Raw genomic sequence first — 18,884 nt, forward strand, 5'->3', positions numbered from 1 at the left:
CCTGTTCTGTTCGATGCCAGCGCCAGTGCTGGATGCGATACTTGAAAAAAAAAAAGTTTACTGGATAAAGATACCCGGTACCCTGAAAAATTTTCGGATAGGGATTCAAGATACTGAACAAAATTTGATTTCCGATACACAAACTCCATAGCACATCATCGATACTTCAATACACCACTCATGTCGCCATATTCATAAAGCTGGGAATATGATTTGCTAAGTTAAGAAATTCCTTGGTGTTTTCTGGAGTTCTAGCATATTTCATATAGCGAACTATTTTTAAGGGTATAAACGAATCCGATTCCACGGAATTCTTCGATTTCGTTACGCTCCACTGTCGACGAAGCTGGTTTCGTTAAAACTTCAGCATCGGAATGAAGCTATGGTGACTTTGAAACAACCACTGTCATAAGCTGACTAACGAGATATTTTTTTTTCAACTAATGTTCTTCATGCGAACCGGTCTCTGTACACTTGACTACATACGAACAAACTTGAAACTGTTTCTGCTGTTTTTGGTTTGGTTTGGTTTATTCGAGTTTAACTTCCCAAAGCAACTCAGGCTATGAGTTTTTCTTAATTTCCCGGTTGCATCTGTCTTTGCCCTGTGCTAAAAGGCGCAAGCTCTATGCGTTTGGAAATACGGAACAATTATTTCCCCAGCACTATGTTTTGGGGGCGTGGAACCGGCGATACCGAAATGGCGTTGCCGCTCACGCATTTACTGCTTTTCACGCAGGTATTCATCGCTGGTTATTCAAGTCACTGCTTTCATGCCGAGGAATTGTCTGCTGTGCATGATTCGTCTACGCTGGATACTGGTTCCTTCACCAAGCTTTCACCTGTGCTAACCACGGTCGACTTCAACGATTGTGTGTGCCTCGCAGCCGATTTTGGACATTGTGCGGTGCCAGTCAACCCACCATGGTTTTACAGCCCGTGCCACTACACTCTACAAAAGGCGGGAATCGTCACTTCATCGTTGGGGCGTGGAACCGGCGATACCGAAATGGCGTTGCCGCTCACGCATTTACTGCTTTTCACGCAGGTTAGTGACACATATTTCAATATATGTTTAGTGTATGCTTTGCCGGTTCCACCCCCTGTATTGTATGCATGCGTTTCTTCTCATTCTGTAGCACACAGACCCATGTTACGCAGAAGGTGTCGTTTTTCTTTATTTCGAAGAGCTGCGTTTTACCTTTTGCTTCTGGTTTTGTGCGGCGACATAGAAGTTAACCCAGGACCTAGCGATGCAATCCTGCAGCAGCTTTTGCAAGGCCAGACAGAAATTAAGGAAAAACTTGCAACTATCGAGAGTTATCAGGATGAAAACAAAACAGCTATGTCGGATCTGAATGCCCGTATGGCCAATTTAGAAGCAAAGATTGCAGGTCTTGAGGAAATGAGGGCCGCTGTCGAGGACTGTAGGGCGAGTAGTGAAAGACAGCGTTCCGAGTGGCAGACTCTGATGAAGAAAGTGGACGATCTTGAAAATCGATCTCGACGGTGCAATCTGCTCTTTTACGGAATTAAGGACGAGGATGAACGCGAGTCACAACCAATTTCTGAAAAACTTGTCCTAGATTTGTGTAGATCTACTCTGGGAATAGACCCCAGGATCGAAAGAGCCCATCGCTTCGGACGGTTCCGTTCAGAAGGAACTCGCCCAATAATTGTTAATTTTAGTTCATTCAAAGAGAAAGAGGCTGTTCTGTCAAATGCGAAGAAATTGAAAGGAAGTTCTACTAGCATTTCAGAGGACTTCTCTGAACCAGTACGAAACAAGAGGAAAATGCTATGGGACTACGCCAAACCTCGCAAGGGACCCAATGGCAAAGCACATCTGAAATACGATGTCCTTTACTTGAATAATGTCAAGTACATTTACGACGAATCTCAGGGGCAGGTAGTTCGAGCCTCTTGACAAGTTAAGCCGGATCACTCTGTTTTGTCGATTCTAGTACTAAACTGCAGAAGTATTAAGAATAAAGTGGACAAGCTACATGGTCTAATTGACATGGCGAGACCTTCCGTTGTGATCGGATGTGAATCATGGCTGGATGGGGATGTTAGCGATAGCGAAGTTTTTCCGAGTAACTATATCAGCTATCGAAAAGATCGAGACAGGCACGGAGGAGGCGTATTTATACTGGTGGACGTCTTAGTTAGTTCTCGTAAGATGGAAATTGATGTTGGGACATGTGAGGCAGTATGGGCTCAAATTAGACTTTTAAATGGTAAATTACTATCAGTTTGCTCGTTTTACAGGCCACCTGGAAATCAGCTTGAACCCATCAGCGACCTAACTGATATGATTGAAACTGTTAAAACCGACTGTTTAGTTGTTGGAGGTGACTTTAACATTCCTGAATTAGACTGGAGCTCAGGATGTCTTCCGTCTAGAGCCAATTCCGCAGTAGGCAAAGAATTGTTAAATCTGTGCAATTCATTCAGCTTATCCCAATTAGTGCTGCAGCCAACCCGTGGCAACAATGTTTTGGATTTATTATTCACTAACCAACCATCGGCAGCTTGTTCTACCCTTGTAGTGCCCGGTATCAGTGATCACAGTTGTGTTTTAGCGGAAATGAACTTTCAGTATGTTAAACTTGAAGACTGTGGCAATCGGCGCATTTACAGTTACCGAAAGGCAAATTTCCTCGAGATAGCCTGGGCACTTGAATCCTATGTCGATGTGTACGAAACATTGTCTGATTCACTCAGCGTTGATGAGCTGTGGCGCACACTGACAGCCAAACTTTTTGATTTGCGTGAGCAGCATGTGCCGTCATGGGTGATGACGAAACGTCGCAGCAAAAGCAAGCCATGGTTCACAAAAGCGCTGCGCAGAGTCGGTGAAAAGAGGCAACAACTATATGCGCGCTTCAAAAGAAATCCGTCGGAAGATAACATGGATCAGTTAAAAAAGATTACAAAGGATATGAATGCTTCGGTCAAAGAGGCTAAATTTACCTACTTTCAGTCTTTCGACATGCGTATCCAGGATCGCCCTAAAGAATTTTGGCAGTACATAAAAAAAAACAGAAAGGATGAATTGTCTATCCCGCCACTCGATCACAACGGAAGTATCGTTCATGATAATCTGGAGAAAGCCAAGTGCTTTAACACGTTTTTCAGCTCAGTTTTTTCTGCTGACGACAGCAATAGCCCTGCCGATTTTCGCCTTGACTTGAACTGTACGGAACCCATGGAGAACATTGAATTTGATCAGCGAGGAATTGTGTCGCTCTTAGAACGCTTAAAAGATAACAGTGCCACCGGTCCGGACGGCTTACCCACGATCCTGCTCTCTTCTTGCGCTTTTGCGTTGTCAAGGTACCTTCAAATTCTTTTCACAAAGTCATTACAGGAAGGCTCCTTGCCTGATGAATGGAGGCTTGCTAATGTTGTACCTATACATAAATCGGGACCTAGGAATGTTGTTTCAAATTATCGACCAGTGTCCTTGACCAGTGTATTATGCAAAGTTTTAGAGCATGTGTTTTATACTAGTATTATGAATCATCTTAGTATACATTCATTATTAAATACTAATCAACATGGCTTTCGCAGTGGTTACTCGTGTGTCACCCAGCTTACCGAATTTGTACATGACCTGTCAAGTGCTTTAGATAAGGGATATTCTGTTGACTGTATTTTTCTAGATTTTAAGAAGGCCTTTGACGTTGTATCACATTCCTTATTAATACAAAAATTATACTGGTACAACATAAATGAGAACGTTATTAGGTGGATAAAGGAATATTTGAGCGTTAGGCGTCAATGTGTTGTTGTCAACGGGAAACAATCGCATGAGGTGGCTGTAACATCAGGGGTGCCTCAGGGATCCGTCTTGGGCCCATTACTGTTCATAATTTACATGAATGACATCTTTTCAGGTATTTCTTCATACATGCGTCTTTTTGCGGACGATTGTGTATTGTATAGAATTATTAACGATCAAAGTGACTGCGATGCATTACAACAGGATTTGTGTAAAGTGGCCCAGTGGTGTGAGAACTGGAGAATGCATATTAACTTACAAAAATCTGTACATATGTGTTTCACTAAAAAGAAGGTTCCCCATATTTTCACTTATAACATAAATAATAGCAGACTGCTTTCAGTGTTGGAATTTAAATATCTTGGTGTATATTTAACAAGTTCAATGTCTTGGCATCGTCACGTGCATTTCGTTACTGCCAAAGCCTGTCGTGTTTTAGGTTTCCTGCGACGTAACGCTAAACTTTTCCCTTTAAAGACTAAAGAACTGCTGTATAATACAAACGTTAGAAGCATACTTGAGTATGCTTGCACAGTCTGGGATCCGAAAACCTTGCTTGACGTTCAAAAGCTAGAAAGAGTTCAGAATTTGGCCGTTCGTTTTGTTTTCAATAACTATGGGCGATATTTTAGTGTAACGAGCGCGAAAAAATCTTTGGGTTGGGACTCACTTCAAAAACGTAGGAAAGTACTGCGTTTAAAATTATTTCATAATATATTTCATTCTAGAACTGGAATAGACAGAACCAAATATATAGCCAACCCTGATTACGTGTCTTTACGTAGAGATCATTCACTTAAAGTTAAAGAATACAGGTGCCGGACTGACCTTTTTAAAATGTCTTTTTTCCCCAAAACGGTTTCTGAATGGAACAAGCTGCCTGAGGAAGTAGTGTCCATATTATCAAATGATTCATTTTCTTCCATGCTGTGACATTTTTTTGTGTATAATAATTCCGTGTTCTTTCTATCTCATTGTTATCTTTTTTTTGTAACCACCTGCACGCGGTGGCATTTGTGTACTTTTTCTTCTACCCCCCCACTGTAATGCCAGCCAATGGCGCTGTGGGTATTATGATAAATAAATAAATAAATAAATAAATAAAACATATTTGCAGCTGAACATTAACTGCTAAAGGGTGGAAGGGAAAAAAAGAATAAAAGGCCTAAGAGGTTTTTCAGGCAAAGGATATATATTGGTGACCTGTTGTTTAGATTTTCTTTCCTTGACTTCAAATCCTCAGTCTGAAAGAGCCGTGTGATGGGGCCATGCCTTAAACGAAGCAAAGAAAAAAACCCTGTGTAATGGAGCGCACGGCCACTCTGCTGTGTTATATTTTTTAAAACTAGCTTTTGACCCGACAGCGTTAAAGACACCGTTCAGCGGAGGAACCGCCCTAGTTCGCGTTGGCGTTTCAAGAAATTCGGAATTGGTCATAGGGTATAGACGTCAGAACCCCATGACCTCGCGTGGGTAACTGAACACCCAACAACTGTAGCACAGAACAACAATGATGACGTCATAGCAAAGAGAGAGAGAGGAAACTTTGCATGCCCTGAAAAATCTTGCACAGCTCCCGTGCCTGGGTCCTCATTCTAGGACTCCCACCGCCTTTGCTGCCCGGCTAGCCCATTCAACAAGCCAAGACAAGAAGTATTTTCAACAGCGCTAGGCAAAAAGACCAGAATTGGAAGAGAAAAACGTGTGGACTAGACAAGACTTGTCTGTTCTTGTTGTCTAGAGCCGCTGAAAATATTTGTCGTCATGGAGCACCAACTCGCGCAGCCTGCCGTCCTTCTACTGGTCTTCAGACTCCCAGCTGGACAGTGCAGCCTCTCCCTGCCCCGGAGTGGAGTTGCGGATTGCAGACACTACATCTATTTTCTGACAGGTCCATGTGGTGCGGCAAAATCTGGGTTCCTGTCCGTACCAGGGCCGTCTGCAAAAGGTAGGCACAAGGTCTACAAATAACTTCAAAGGCTCGTAATGAAAGTACCCAATCTGTGCATAGTTGCGCATCTTTTAATTCGAAAAGTTTTGTTCTTCGGGCGTGTTGCGAAACTATACTCTGCTTTTATGAGCGCTGCCTTGCCCAGTGCTCGAGTGGCTTATACTCGTTGACGTCTATTTCGTAAAGAGATTGCAAGGCGTCACCACCCGCAGACCTTCCCAGCCGCGCCGGTTTTGAAATCATTGGCACCTGAAAGTTAAAAAAAAAACCGTTGTGTTAGATTTCATAACAAGGCGAAAGCGATAAATCAGGCAGAAGTCGGAGGCACAGTGCACAGTGGGCAGTTGTTTGGTATATCCTTGAGAATCTTAACTGTCAGAGGATGGGGACCAAAGTTTCTCTTACGTTCGTGAAATTCGGAACGCTAAGAATTGATAGCAAGCCACACGGCGTCGCCCAGAAGTGAACGCCCATGGGCTCTATAAATTCTTTACAAAGGGTGTATGTACTTCCTAACCCTTCTCCAGACGCGGAGCGCTTTTTTTTCAGCAATCTCAGCTGGCACTTGCAGAAAGCGTAAGCATGAACCAAGGGGCTTAGTTTTCGCAACTACGCTCTGAACAGGGCGCCACAAAGGCGGCACAGTTTTGATCCTTGAATAGCCATTGCGTGAACTTTTTGGGGATATCTGAGCGTTGTTGTAGCAAATCACTTCCATTTTTTTTGCTGTTGTATAAAACAACATATGCAAACAGACTCGGAAGAACTTGCTCCTCCAGTTAGGCCAACTGAGGTAGCCTGGAGGACATATTATGGTTAGACTGTGGGCGAAAGGTTTAAAACCAAAGTCGAAATGTCCTCCGCTTATGCAAACGTGCAAACCTTCCCATCTCTGCAACCGCCGAGATCAAACACATCTTCAAGGTTATCGACACGGCGCGCTTTAGATGCTGTTAGCGCTGGACTTTAGCACCATTGCTGAGCTCATCATTCATTGCCAGAGCTTCGAGGAGCTGCGCAGGTAGAACATCCTGACATGTCAGCATTCCAGGAAGGCTGAGTTGCTTTGTGGGCAGACGCCCGCAACTCGCACCTCCTCGCTGCTGCAGCACATCAAAGACTTTGTTCGCAAAGAAATGGCGCGACATCTCTCCTTTCTGGAGAGCCCTTAAAAGCTACCACCACACTTAGTTTCGGCTCTCCGACACGCCATTCAAGAAGAGCTTGCTGAAGCTGTCCCACATGCCCATCCACCACCACCTCTTGGCGCTCCGGTGACATACGCCGAAGCCGTCGCCGGACCTCAGCTTCCTACCTATCCGCCCCAGTACCTATCTGAGCGCCGGCACCTTATTTTAGACCGGCTTTACGAGTCAGCAATCCGAGGCACACCATCTTGATCGGACCTATTTTCTACACATACTGATTATCTGGCCATGTGGCACAGCATTACGGTCATCGTCTCCTAAACTCTTCCTCAAGCATCCGCGTATGTCTCCTCAAGGTCCCCAGTACTGGCCTCCAAAAAAGTCAGTATATTGCGCCTGCTTAGCCGCCACAAAGTCCTCCTTTTTTCTTTGACCAATCGGCCATCTCGAACCGCCGTTAAACTCCGCCGCGACGCTGCTCCATGTCTCCTCTGCAACGCCGCCCCGGCGCCACACAAAAGGAAAACTTGGTGGCGCCGTTCCAGAACGGAGAACTGCGCCCTCGTACAACTGTAAAAGGCCGCATTTACCCCCTGCTTATCGTAGTGACATTTTGGTGGAGGACGTTTCTGCCATGGCGTTTGTTAACACAGGTACTGCAGTTTCTGTAAGTTGCGAAATTTTTTGTCACCCTTAAGGAAAGTAAAGACGCCAATTACTGAATTCATGATGCGCACGGCCAGCGCTAAGCACATTAAGCCGTCCACAACATGTACACCTAGAGTTGTGTTTGAGAACATCCTCTACACGATTCGAGTTCGTCGTGCTACCTTCCTGTTTTCATGCCATTACTCTGGACGGGGATTTCCTGTCGCGCCATGACACTCTCGTCGACTGTGCTCGAGCTGAAGTCGCGTTATATGCCCTGCCCAGCCCTCTGCCAGTCGGTACTGTTTTTATTCGCCTTGTTGAAGCCTTGTCGCCGAAGACATCGTTCTCAACGCTATTCTCTCTTTGTACAGCTCTCCTGTGACTCTCATAGCGAGGACACTGTCCTCTTCACACCGGCCCATGTTTTTTTGCTGCACTGCCATTGTCTTCCACATCCATACATAGTGCTCACTCTACTCGCTAGCCTCTCAGTACTGGTCTCTAACCCATTTTCCTCTCCTCCCGGTTTGTGTCTTGGTAAATGTCTTGGCAGAGCACAACCTTCCACGCCTTTACTCTATCGCGACAATACTGATGAAACGCCTCGGCATGGCGTCGCTCAGCCGCCTTTCTTCGGCCCACGCTCCCCGTTCTACTGATTTTTTCCTTCACTCCATAACCTCCGACTAGCCCTCCACTACGGCGTCTCTCATAGCCTTAGTCGCTTTGGGACGTTAAACCCCATAAATCAACCAACCAACCTATCTCTGCCGCAATGCGCAAAGCTTCGCCCCCTATTTCATCATTTCCACTCTTCCTTCTGCTCTCACCAAAGTTCCTTGGGCCAAAATTGGTTTGGTTCATTAGGGTTTAACGTCCCAAAGCGACTGAGGCTATGAGAGACGCCGTAGTGGAGGTCTCCGGAAATTTCGACCACCTGGGGTTCTTGAACTGTAATCCCTCTATAGACCCTGCTACCCACACACCTCGGCGACAGTGTCACTATCGTGCCTCAAAGAAATGCGGAAGCCGTATGTCGATTTTATTCCGTAGAAGAAATCAAAGCGATTTACTCGACAATCCTACGTGCAGCGATGTCATTTTAAAAGGTTGCATTGCATGAGGCCAGCTTTACGAGCGAAAAAATGCTATTTTTGGCAATAAATATTTAGAAATGCATTATCAATAATGAAAATTTAAAAACTGGACTCAGCTTCTATAAAGAGAGCCTTCAATTTCATAATATAATATTGGCCCTTTGGGCCTTGAAATGAAAAGTGAAAAAAGTTGATCAATTAATTTAATTAATTAATCGTACTGAGCTAGACCACGTACATAATGCGCGCCTTGCTGTACGATCTACATGCACAGACCACACTGACGTATCTTCACCCGGTGTGTGTGTGTGTCTGTATATATATATATAAGAGAAGCCAACAGCCACAGCAACAAAGGGACACGGGACTTTTTTTAATTAATTTATTTTGTGCTGTTGTTCGATTTAGAATAGTACTGAATATGTTATCGCTTAAAGCTAAATAATTAGAAAAGCAGAAGAAAAAACAACCGCATGCCGCCGGTGGGATCCGAACCCATGATCTCCGAATCACGCATCCGGTGCTCTACCGCTGAGCTACGGCGACGGCTGTCAGATCTTGTGCTTTCGGGGCTATTTATGTTTACAGAGCACCGAACGCGTAATTCGGAGGTCGTGGGTTCGGATCCCACCGGCGGCATGCGGTTGTTTTTTCTTCTGCTTTTCTAATCAATTAGATTTAAGCGATAATATATTCAGTACTATTCTAAATCGAACAACAGAAGAAAATAAATAAATTAATTTTAAAAAAATACCGTGTCCCTTGGTTTCTGTGGCTGTTCGCTTCTCTCATATTTATAACGAGCCCTTCATTCCCCTTCCGTTGTTTGCTATATATATATATATATATATATATATATATATACACACACACACCCATCAGTTATGCCCAGTAGCCGCGCGCTTATCTACCAGATAAAAAGACTGTAGAGTCGATTGAAGTAAATAACGAGGCCTGGGTTGCGTTATTCCGGCGACCAGAAGCGACAACGTGCCCTGTCATCAGAACAGGACTTGGTCACACCAGTGCAGTACTCGGCCAACACCTCTAATAAGACTACATCAATTGCCACACGCCACATCAGACCCAAGTTTCTGCGAAGCAAATGACCAAGGCAGCGGTCTGGGCTGTGACGCGCCAGATGGTGCTAGAACTGCACGTGCTGCCATTGAAAACTGAATCGGGCAAATTTAACGCAAGAACCTTATCTAGTGAGGCTCCTCTTGCAGTGCAGTAAGAGGGACTGACGGGAAATATATAGTATGTAATAGATCTCAGGTTACAAAACGAGATACAAAATAAACAATGTCTAAGGGCAAGTGCGTACATTGGCATCGCGGTTAAGCATACAAGCGTGAAGTTGGTGTGCGATTTCTTGTTAATTAGGGTACAGCTGGGAACATGAAATTCAGCAGCATTTCCGAGAAAGTTGCAGTTATCGGAATTAAGCTCCTTAAAAGGTGCAACTTAAGGGCTGTATAGGCCTCGGCACCTATGTGCAGTCACGATGATGAGGTAGCCCAGAGGCTCTTAGAAGGCATGGAATTGGCAAAGAGTAGAGTACAAACAAAACACACTGTCCTGATGGGTGACTGCAATGCCAATGTGCAGGCGACTAGGGGTTGGGAGAATACTGCACCCTCCGCTTATCCCCACCTCTGATCACCGCTTTGGCGGGTTGCTTGTAGCCGCTGGTGGAGACCCAGCGGTCATAGGCTATTCGTACAGAAGATTTTAACCAAGCAGTAGACCAGGGTGATTAAGTTCTGCTCTGGCTAGTGGGTGTGTTATCGGCTTGCATTGTTTTCTTTATCCACTGAACAACAGGCGGCAGTAGGTTTCAAATCGCGGTCCTCTGGTATAGGAGGCATGTGCTCTACCTCTATGCCACAGCTGATCCGGTACCAAATATGTGCTGCGTAATATTGTGCGGAACTCAGGGGAATGTCACACACATCTCAGAGCAAGCAATGAATACTGTTACCAAACCCCGAACCCACGCATTAATGTGTATGCTAATTCTTATTTTCCGAAGACAATAGCAGAATGGAATAATTTACCAGCATCTCTCTTACAGTCCAGTACATTAACAACTTTCGAAAAAGCTATCTCAACTTCGCACTAAAAAGTTTTTTTTTCTTCTTCTTTTTTGTGTGTGTGTGTGTCATACGCCTAATCAACTCACCTAAGGTGAAGGCCGAGAATGTAGAAATTTTTATTGTTATTTTTTTCCTTTTCTGTGTGAAATAACTGTTTTTCAAGTTAATATTTATTAACACTGCTTCTGTATAAAAAGTGAAACATTACGCGGTAAGAAATGATTTTATAGATGAAGATTCACTTTGTATTTTTGTATAATCGTCGAAACCTTTTTGCTTTCCAAGTGTCACGCCCCACCACTGTAACGGCCTCACGGCCAACAGTATTTTCAAATAAATAAAATAAAAAAAGACCCTTTATATGTCATTTTGAGAAAGCAGTACTAGATGACTACTCAAGGTGCCTAGGGCATGGACTCAACGATGAAGTCCTGGAGATCTTAGAAACAAAGTTTTCTTGATAACTTTCCACTCTTGAAGGTGTCTGTTCTTCCGCCAACCTCTCCGCTGAAACCTTTGTACAAGATTTGTATCCGGGCAGCCATTATCAAGCTATGTTGTCACACAGCAGAGAAAATTCGGCTCGTACATACCTCATGACAATATCGTATGCCTGTCTTCAAGCAAAAGCTTTCAAATAGTGTTGCTTTTCGAGGTGAGGACCCGTCACACATTGCACGGTTAGCTTACCGCATTTCACGATGATATGTTTTATTTCTTTCATTCAAATTTTAGCACCAGAAATCAATTCTGATCGTCCTCCCACAAGTTATTCGAAGCGGTGGCAGCTAATTAAGGATTACCAGAGAGACCATCATGCTTACCATTTTTGCTTCAAACAATGAGCGAACCGCACGAAGCTTCATCGCTCTCTTGATCGCAGCTGCTTGCATGAGTTTTCTGCAAAACATCAAGAAATTTGCATGAAAGTGTGGAAATAAGCATACGCCCACTTTCCTGTAGGCCACAATTTCTTTTAACCACACGCCTACCGCTTTTGCTGGCGCTTCCGCTGCAGCAGTAGTTTTTGTCTTCACAACTTTGCGTGCCTGATGTCAGCCAGTGTGATGCGACAGGGAAAGACACTTAAGCTTAAAATTTTGTACGATGAAATTGTAGGATGAATTTTTACATGCTTCCACTTTCTGTAGCAAACCTAAAAGGATGATTAAGGAACACTAATCTTCTCGGAGGCGGCGATAAAAACCGTCGTTTGTTGTCCTCGCCTCTTCTCAGTGCAACCGCCATCTTATGTCCGCTCTTGCAGAGTAGTGCAGCCTTACAACATATGGTTCCAACTTGTAAAAACTTTATCTGGTGAAACGCATTGCTCTTGAATGCCCAGCAGCTACACCGACGGTCGCGCAAGAGTTCCATCTGAGCCTCCTTATGAAAGAGAATCAGTAAAGGCTGATTTCTTTTGTATTATTTTGCTGTCTTGCGAGTAAGACATGCCTACATTTTGTCGGCACAAGATTCGAACGCACTCTCAGTAGAAAAGCGCGCCTAACTCAATATTGTAGAAGCACTCGCCGCTCTCCGCTGTGCACATGTACACATGTACTCAAACCAAAGCTTTTGAAGTGGAGACGCTATTTTTAAATCGCGTAAAATGTCAAAAACGGTTTTCTAAAAAGCAAAGTATCCGATCCCATGACTTGTTTTCTTTGTTGTCAAATGGTGTCGCTATTGTTTACCTGTTAATAGCCATAATTTTTTTATCAACCACTCTGATGCTGTATGATGTGAAACGGCGGTCATATCCATTTTTTGAAACCGTGTGTCTTTGGGCGCAGTGGCTGAGCAGTACTATTTTGGGCTTTGTGAAAAGCTTGTTTGTTCATTGCAACCCTGGCACCTATCTTTGCTTCACGCGCAGAAACGAGAATATCAAAAGCAATGGCCCTAAGGTACTGCCATGTTACTAGCCTGAGTGGGCACTGATCTCTGGAGTGGCTTTATCAACCGGCGTAGTTATGCGGAAGACGATAGTGCGACGTCTGCACTTGCGCTTGGCTAGCTGCACTTGTTCGTCTCGCGCTACAGTGCTTATGTTCGGACTTCAGCGATCATCGAGCGGAACTCCTTCGAAAGAAATACAGAAATGCGCACGGGAGCTGCAAGAGAAAGCAGCCAACGCCCAACAATGGTAAGACCATATATATGACGGCCATTTCGTGTGAATTTGTCATGGAGGGCGCATGGACGCGCATATGAGCACTTCATGCTCCGCTGATGGCAGGTCTACGGCATGTGCGTTTATCGGCGATGGAAACCGCGCGGTGGACGTCACGGGATCACATTCAAGCAAACAGCACCCTGTCACAAGCTGCTGAAAACTATGCAGTGAGGAATAAGGTGCCATTAAAATCCAATAGGCCAAAGGCCAGGTAATAAAGGAATGCAGAATTAAAAATGGCACCTACGGCTACAAAGCTGGTGCTTTCGGGAGGAGTAATTATAATGCTCTTCTTTTAATGGGCTTTTCTCTATCATGCTTTTTTGGGTTGCTGCAAGACCATCTTTTTAGTTTCACATGTTTTTTGCTTTGAGAAATCATAAACATAAATTCACTGTCAATTTATTTTTTGAGTTAGGTAATTGGGGATTTCTTGGCAGGATATCTTGTTTGCAAATGGACACATCTGAACGGTAGCTAAGCCAAAATAAATGACTTAAAAATTTCTGTTGGTGAGAAAAAAAAAAGAATCTATGATTGCCCAAGAAAGGTCGAACTAATCTTGTATCGCAAATTGTGAAATATAGTGGGTTTTTACGATTTGTAGAAATGACAGAAATATAAGAAAATATGTTTTTTCAGAAATAGGGCAGAGACTTTGTGCAGTTAGGCCTTAAAACATTCCTAACACAGAAATTACCGCTGATTTGCTTATTCTGGTCAAATCCGAATTAGGTACGTAGCACCGAGGATAGTTTGCACGCAACCCGGTGGGCTTGCCGGTGGGCAGCCATTTTGGGCAGCCTGCTATATACTAAGCAGGCACAGACAAACACACAACGACTAAATGCGGGGAATCACCACTGTATGTGCTGGTGCACTAAACATTATTTAAATTTACACAAAAACTAACACGCCTGTGCAGGAAGCCTCGACGCTCCTTAAAAATGGTTCTTCGAAAGTCACTTATATACATGAATACCATAAAGAACCGTTGTTTCTTATTGGCCATCCGAAACGTTATTTGCCAAGTCAACGAAGGACAGAGCCGAGGATAAAAGCAAGCAGAACGCAGTGAATAAAACTCACGACTGCGACAGAGGTGATCGCTCCTGTAGCATCAAAAGTTCAAGTATTTTCTTGCGCAAGTAGGGTGAGAGGCGCACATTTGTTGTTCCTTCAGGGTCCAAATCGTTGGAGAGCGCATCGAGAGCGAGCCTGTAAGTAATGAGTGGTAGCAATGAGTGGTAACCTCAGTAGCATGGTAACTCAACGAAATACGGTCTGCATTCTCCCCTTATTTTTATAGTTTACAACCTTTTAATGCGAAACTTTTTCCTTTATCTAGAATTATTAGGTAGCAATGTCTTCCAGGGAAATTTTCAACGAAATCGGCGGTGTGAGTTTGATTAAATTAAGTCAAAGATAACCATTTTTCAAAAATAATTTTTAAAAATCTTGCTATTTTAGAAGTACAAACTATGTAAAATGATCTCAGGAACGACCGATTAATACTGCGGAAAATTCAGTGTGATATTCTTGCTCCATTTTGTTCAGTTATGCTCCTAAAAAGTGGCCTTCTCGGAATGCATTCTTCGGGATTTTATGGCTGCGGAGTTTTGAGAGCCAGAAAATGCTTTTGCACTGCTTCCAACATCCACGTTTCCATATAGTTACCAAAAAAAATTCAAGTTCCAAAAATTTTCCTTTTCTTTCTGCGGGTATCCAAAATTGCAATTTGAGAAGTCGCGAAGCGATGCTGTTGACCTCTTCGTCTGTCACACATAAATATTTAATTAAAAAGAAAACATGGAGATGGGACCGGGATTACCTCCTCATTTAAAAACGCCCATTACGACTTCCAGAAAACCGGCAAGAGATCTGAATGACCGTGATGCGCTGTAGATAGAACAGAATTAAGAGTGCTTTAAGGGCCTACTGAGGATATTGTTTTTACAGATACTGCTTATATACTGTGGGTCGAAACATTTGTGAATTCATAGCATGAGTTTTACGAAATAATGTCCGGTCCTCAAGCTGGTTATTCTTGCTGAAAATGCTCTCAAATTAATTATTTATGCCGGGAATTCAAGTGTCGTAGCCGTCATTTCCCGTTCTGTGGTGATCTAAGAGACTATTTTCGTTGGTCTTCCATGTGCATGAGGCAACTTACGGGAGATTGTTTTCATTTAACACTGTAAATCGGATTTTTCTTTCTACACGGATCTCCGTTCACTTTTAAGATCTGTCTTATCATTAAGCACTTTCACATCGCGCATCTGTCGTTAGGTTTTATGGATCAGCTATTATTGCACCTTTTTCCGGTTGCGTGTAGGTGGCATAGCAGCTCATGCAACCACCATCTGCGCGTGTCTCTCTCAACCTTTTATTCGGCTACGGCACGCGCTTGCCCTTACCACGTGACAAGGCGTGCTCTTTCCTGCGATCAAGTGACAGACCCCTCACCCCGCCTCCGCCCACGTAGGCTGGTCGTCGTTCGTCGCACAACCTTCGTTTTTTTCCCTTCTTGGGAGGGGGAGGCTAAGAAAAGAGAGGTATCAGATGGATACTTAAACGCTACCGCGAAGAAATACAGCAAGGAAAGTGCGAAAGAAGTATAATTGAAATACCATTTGGTATGTATCGAAAGGACAGCTGTTTTACACGGCCACGATGAATACGAAACTCGGTAAATGTTATCACAAGCGTCGTCGGGGCAGAAATGCAGCTCTGGCACTGCCAATATCCAGATGAATATCATGTTGCAGCCGGAGCACAGCGTCGACGTCGACAACGTGCAGCTGTGAAAGCCACTTCAGTACTTTCAGTTTGCGTGCAAAATATAAAAAAACAAACCTTCTAAATTCAAACCCAGGTATCACTAAGAAAAGCTGCGCTTGATATACAGTACTACTGAGTATTGGAGTCGTCTTGTGACTTTGTTTTTATCCTAGGACCGCACTTTTTTTGGTTTAAAGAATGGATCTTGTTACTCACTGATTGCGTGCAGGCTTATTTTTACATAACAAGTAGTTGACTCCTGAGCATTGAATATTTGGATCCCATCCACAATTAATCAATAGTTATCCATTGATGTCTACTAATTAATGCAACTAAGCAATGCCGTAATGCAGCTTGTAGAGTATAGCAGACAAGTGTGCCTTGGCTAAACTCTTTACCACTGTTGCAAAACGGCAGCTCTGCCATTCTAGAACGCCCACATACACGAACACATATCTTGCATTGCGACCATCGCGTCCGCGATCGACCACGTGGCCTTGGGATCAGCAGCCGAACGCGATAGCCAAGGCGGTGGGTAACTGAGAAAAGGATTATCAGGGATTTTGTAGCTCAGTAAGTGCGCTTTCACCGTGACCCACCAACTAAGCCACATGCGTCATACTGCATAGGTACATAGACTGTTGATTCACTGATGTTTTCAGAAAAAATAGAAATCAATATACTACACAGGACAAGATTAACATATCAGCGGTCTAAGATTGTGCTCTCAGTTTTCAAATGAGAGTTGAAGGGTTTAAACTTCTATCGTACTAGGATGAGCTTGACTCAGCATTAGCCGACTAACTTAGGCTCATGCTGAGACCAGCTTGTCTTGTGTATCCTTACACACTCTGTCCGGATTAAGGCAAGTGCGGCTCGTTGAAATAATTTTGTCATTTTTACGACAAAATGGAGAATGGCAACTAACTGACCATTTTGGAATAATTTTTGAAAAAAATAAATTGGTTCGTTGGGGTTAGATTACATGACTCCGTTTATTAGGTCTTAGAGAGATAGCTGGGGCGGGGGGGGGGGGGGGGTTCCTTCTGCGGGATCGAGTCGTGATCGGTGTCGTCCGGGCATGCCTAGCCAACAAACTTCTATTCAACAGAATGTGCACAGCCACCCTACTAAATTGAAAGATTATGTGTGGCCACAGCTCTGGCATGTGTAATGAAATCCCAACAACCAATCCAATCCTAAGCACGCCTTAACCTCACTCGCACAAATTCTGACAGCTTCCTGCATCTGGATACTCCCACGCCGTCGCCAACACTGTTCTGTCCGCCTTATATAGATGTGTAGAGATGTAAGACCGATCATGTGTGACTATATGGGACTCACGTTCTTAAGAGTGACGCATTGTCCTGAGTCATGAACGTATATTTTACACCGCTACCAAATGTTAATGAACACACTAACTGGTATCACTATTCTGGCTGGTTTATTGAGGTTTAACGTGTCCCAAAGTGACTCAGGCTATGAACAACGCCGTAGTGTAGCTCTGGAAATTTCGAGCCCCTGGGGTTCTTTACCGTTCATTGACATCGCACAAGACACGGACCTTCAAAATTTCACCTACATCGAAATTCGACCGCCGCGGCCGGGATCGAATCCGCGTCGTTCGGATCAGCAGCCGAGCGCCAAAACCACTGAGCCACCGTGGCGGCTGTGGTGCCAACATTCTGTCGCACCAAATATGGCTAAGTTTAGCACGACCGCAGGACTGACGTCTGGTTACGTTTTATTAGTCCCATTATATTAACCCGCACTGATGCGGATAGGCACTCATGTGCTGATAGTTCCTGATATACAAACGTTTCGGCATTGAAATATCTTCTATTTTCGCCTGCCGCTCATAACTCGTTGTCCTTTGAATAGCCTCACACTGAAGTAGTCTTAATCTGATGACCGCCTGCCACCCGCTCAGGAAAGTTCAAATCAGACCCAAGATATTATTCAAGATCTAGTTTATTGAATTGAATATCTTTCTGCGCCAAACGCTCACGTTATACTCTTCCCGACCTACGAGGGTGAACGAATGAAATAAAAAATTGGAGGAGACACTTAAGCTCCACCTTTAATGGTATGGCGCGATAGCGTAACGGGTTAATTGCCATAAATGCAGGTCATTCTCTACTTTACATTCATAGATTCCTGGAAGTTTTCATACCCCGATGGCGCAGTGGTGCAGGGAATAAGTGATGCGTCCGCCAGCAACCAATACTTGAACTGTCATCTGCCACTGTGGGCAGTTTTTTCGTAATCCGGCGGGCTGGCTGTGATGACGCTGCAAGGTCATGTGACCCAAGTGGCTCACCTGCCTCCTAGGTTGCTCTCTGGGCACCACCTGCTAGATGCATGCTCGTGAGGTTTAGCTCACGACGACGACGCCGGATTTTCCGGGTAAAGGGGCCTTAAACGCTATCGCAATAAGAGCACGCTCACAGTCACTCAACGTTGCGTGTTATTAGACTCAGCATGTTTCAAACGCAGCCATGATGATTGGTGCCTTCTTTTGATCTATTTTGCAACGGTCTCACTTTCGAAGCACTGCAGTGGAATGGTCTGATACAGGAAAGCTCCATGATGAGGTTGTGACCCCGTGACATTTAAAATATACCCTCTCATTTTCTTAGGGGCTGCAGGCCGCAAATATTGCAAGCGTGGTGGGCTCCAAATTACATATTTACCGTTTGAGACTCTTCTCTCCGATTCCTTCGCGTACGCATGTGGCGAAGGCCAGGCGCATAGAGAGGGGAGCATCTTTCAGCTTTGCGTCGAATGCAGCATCATCTTCCACTGCTGAGGCCAGCTTGCATGCCACTGCCTCCGGTGCTAGGAGCGTCAAATTCTGGACGTTCCTGCAAATGAAGTGGCGTTGAGGGCCCAAAGGCGCAGTCGCAATGGTGGTAGAGTGAACCTTTTTTACTGAAGCTGTGGTCGAGTGGTCAGCTTTTCCGCCTCAGATTAGAGAGGTGCTGGTTTCGATCCGCAGTGCTGCCGGGCACTCACTTGTTTTCCAGTGGGTACAAGCTTTTCCCCGACCTGGTGTTGGGGTTTCCTTGGGTGAAATGCCTATCAAAAGGGCTATTTGTCTACGAGCCTTCGACGGGTCGTTGACTTGTGGAAGGTCTAATCCGTGAATAGCGGTAAAAGTTAGGACCACCTAACAAGGGCCTTTACTGTAA

At 44.3% G+C, this 18,884-nt stretch overlaps 1 protein-coding gene across 1 annotated transcript in view; it reads right to left on the reverse strand.

Annotated features, from left to right (window-relative positions):
• Positions 1 to 5,584: 5,584 nt before the first annotated feature.
• LOC149370530 (uncharacterized) overlaps positions 5,585 to 18,884 on the reverse strand; it is a 108,961-nt gene continuing 95,661 nt past the window's right edge. Inside the window, exons 19-23 of the mRNA XM_089577946.1 lie at positions 18,387 to 18,557; positions 14,002 to 14,130; positions 11,558 to 11,633; positions 5,875 to 5,987; positions 5,585 to 5,726 (exon numbers count right to left, since the gene is read on the reverse strand). Of these exons, the coding sequence (XP_089434072.1) occupies positions 5,585 to 5,726; positions 5,875 to 5,987; positions 11,558 to 11,633; positions 14,002 to 14,130; positions 18,387 to 18,557 (631 nt within the window). The remainder of the gene's footprint in view (positions 5,727 to 5,874; positions 5,988 to 11,557; positions 11,634 to 14,001; positions 14,131 to 18,386; positions 18,558 to 18,884) is intronic.

This window comes from Amblyomma mixtum, chromosome 1, assembly GCF_055824585.1.
Source record: "Amblyomma mixtum isolate Tamu chromosome 1, ASM5582458v1, whole genome shotgun sequence".
Classification (NCBI taxonomy): Eukaryota; Metazoa; Arthropoda; class Arachnida; order Ixodida; family Ixodidae; genus Amblyomma; species Amblyomma mixtum.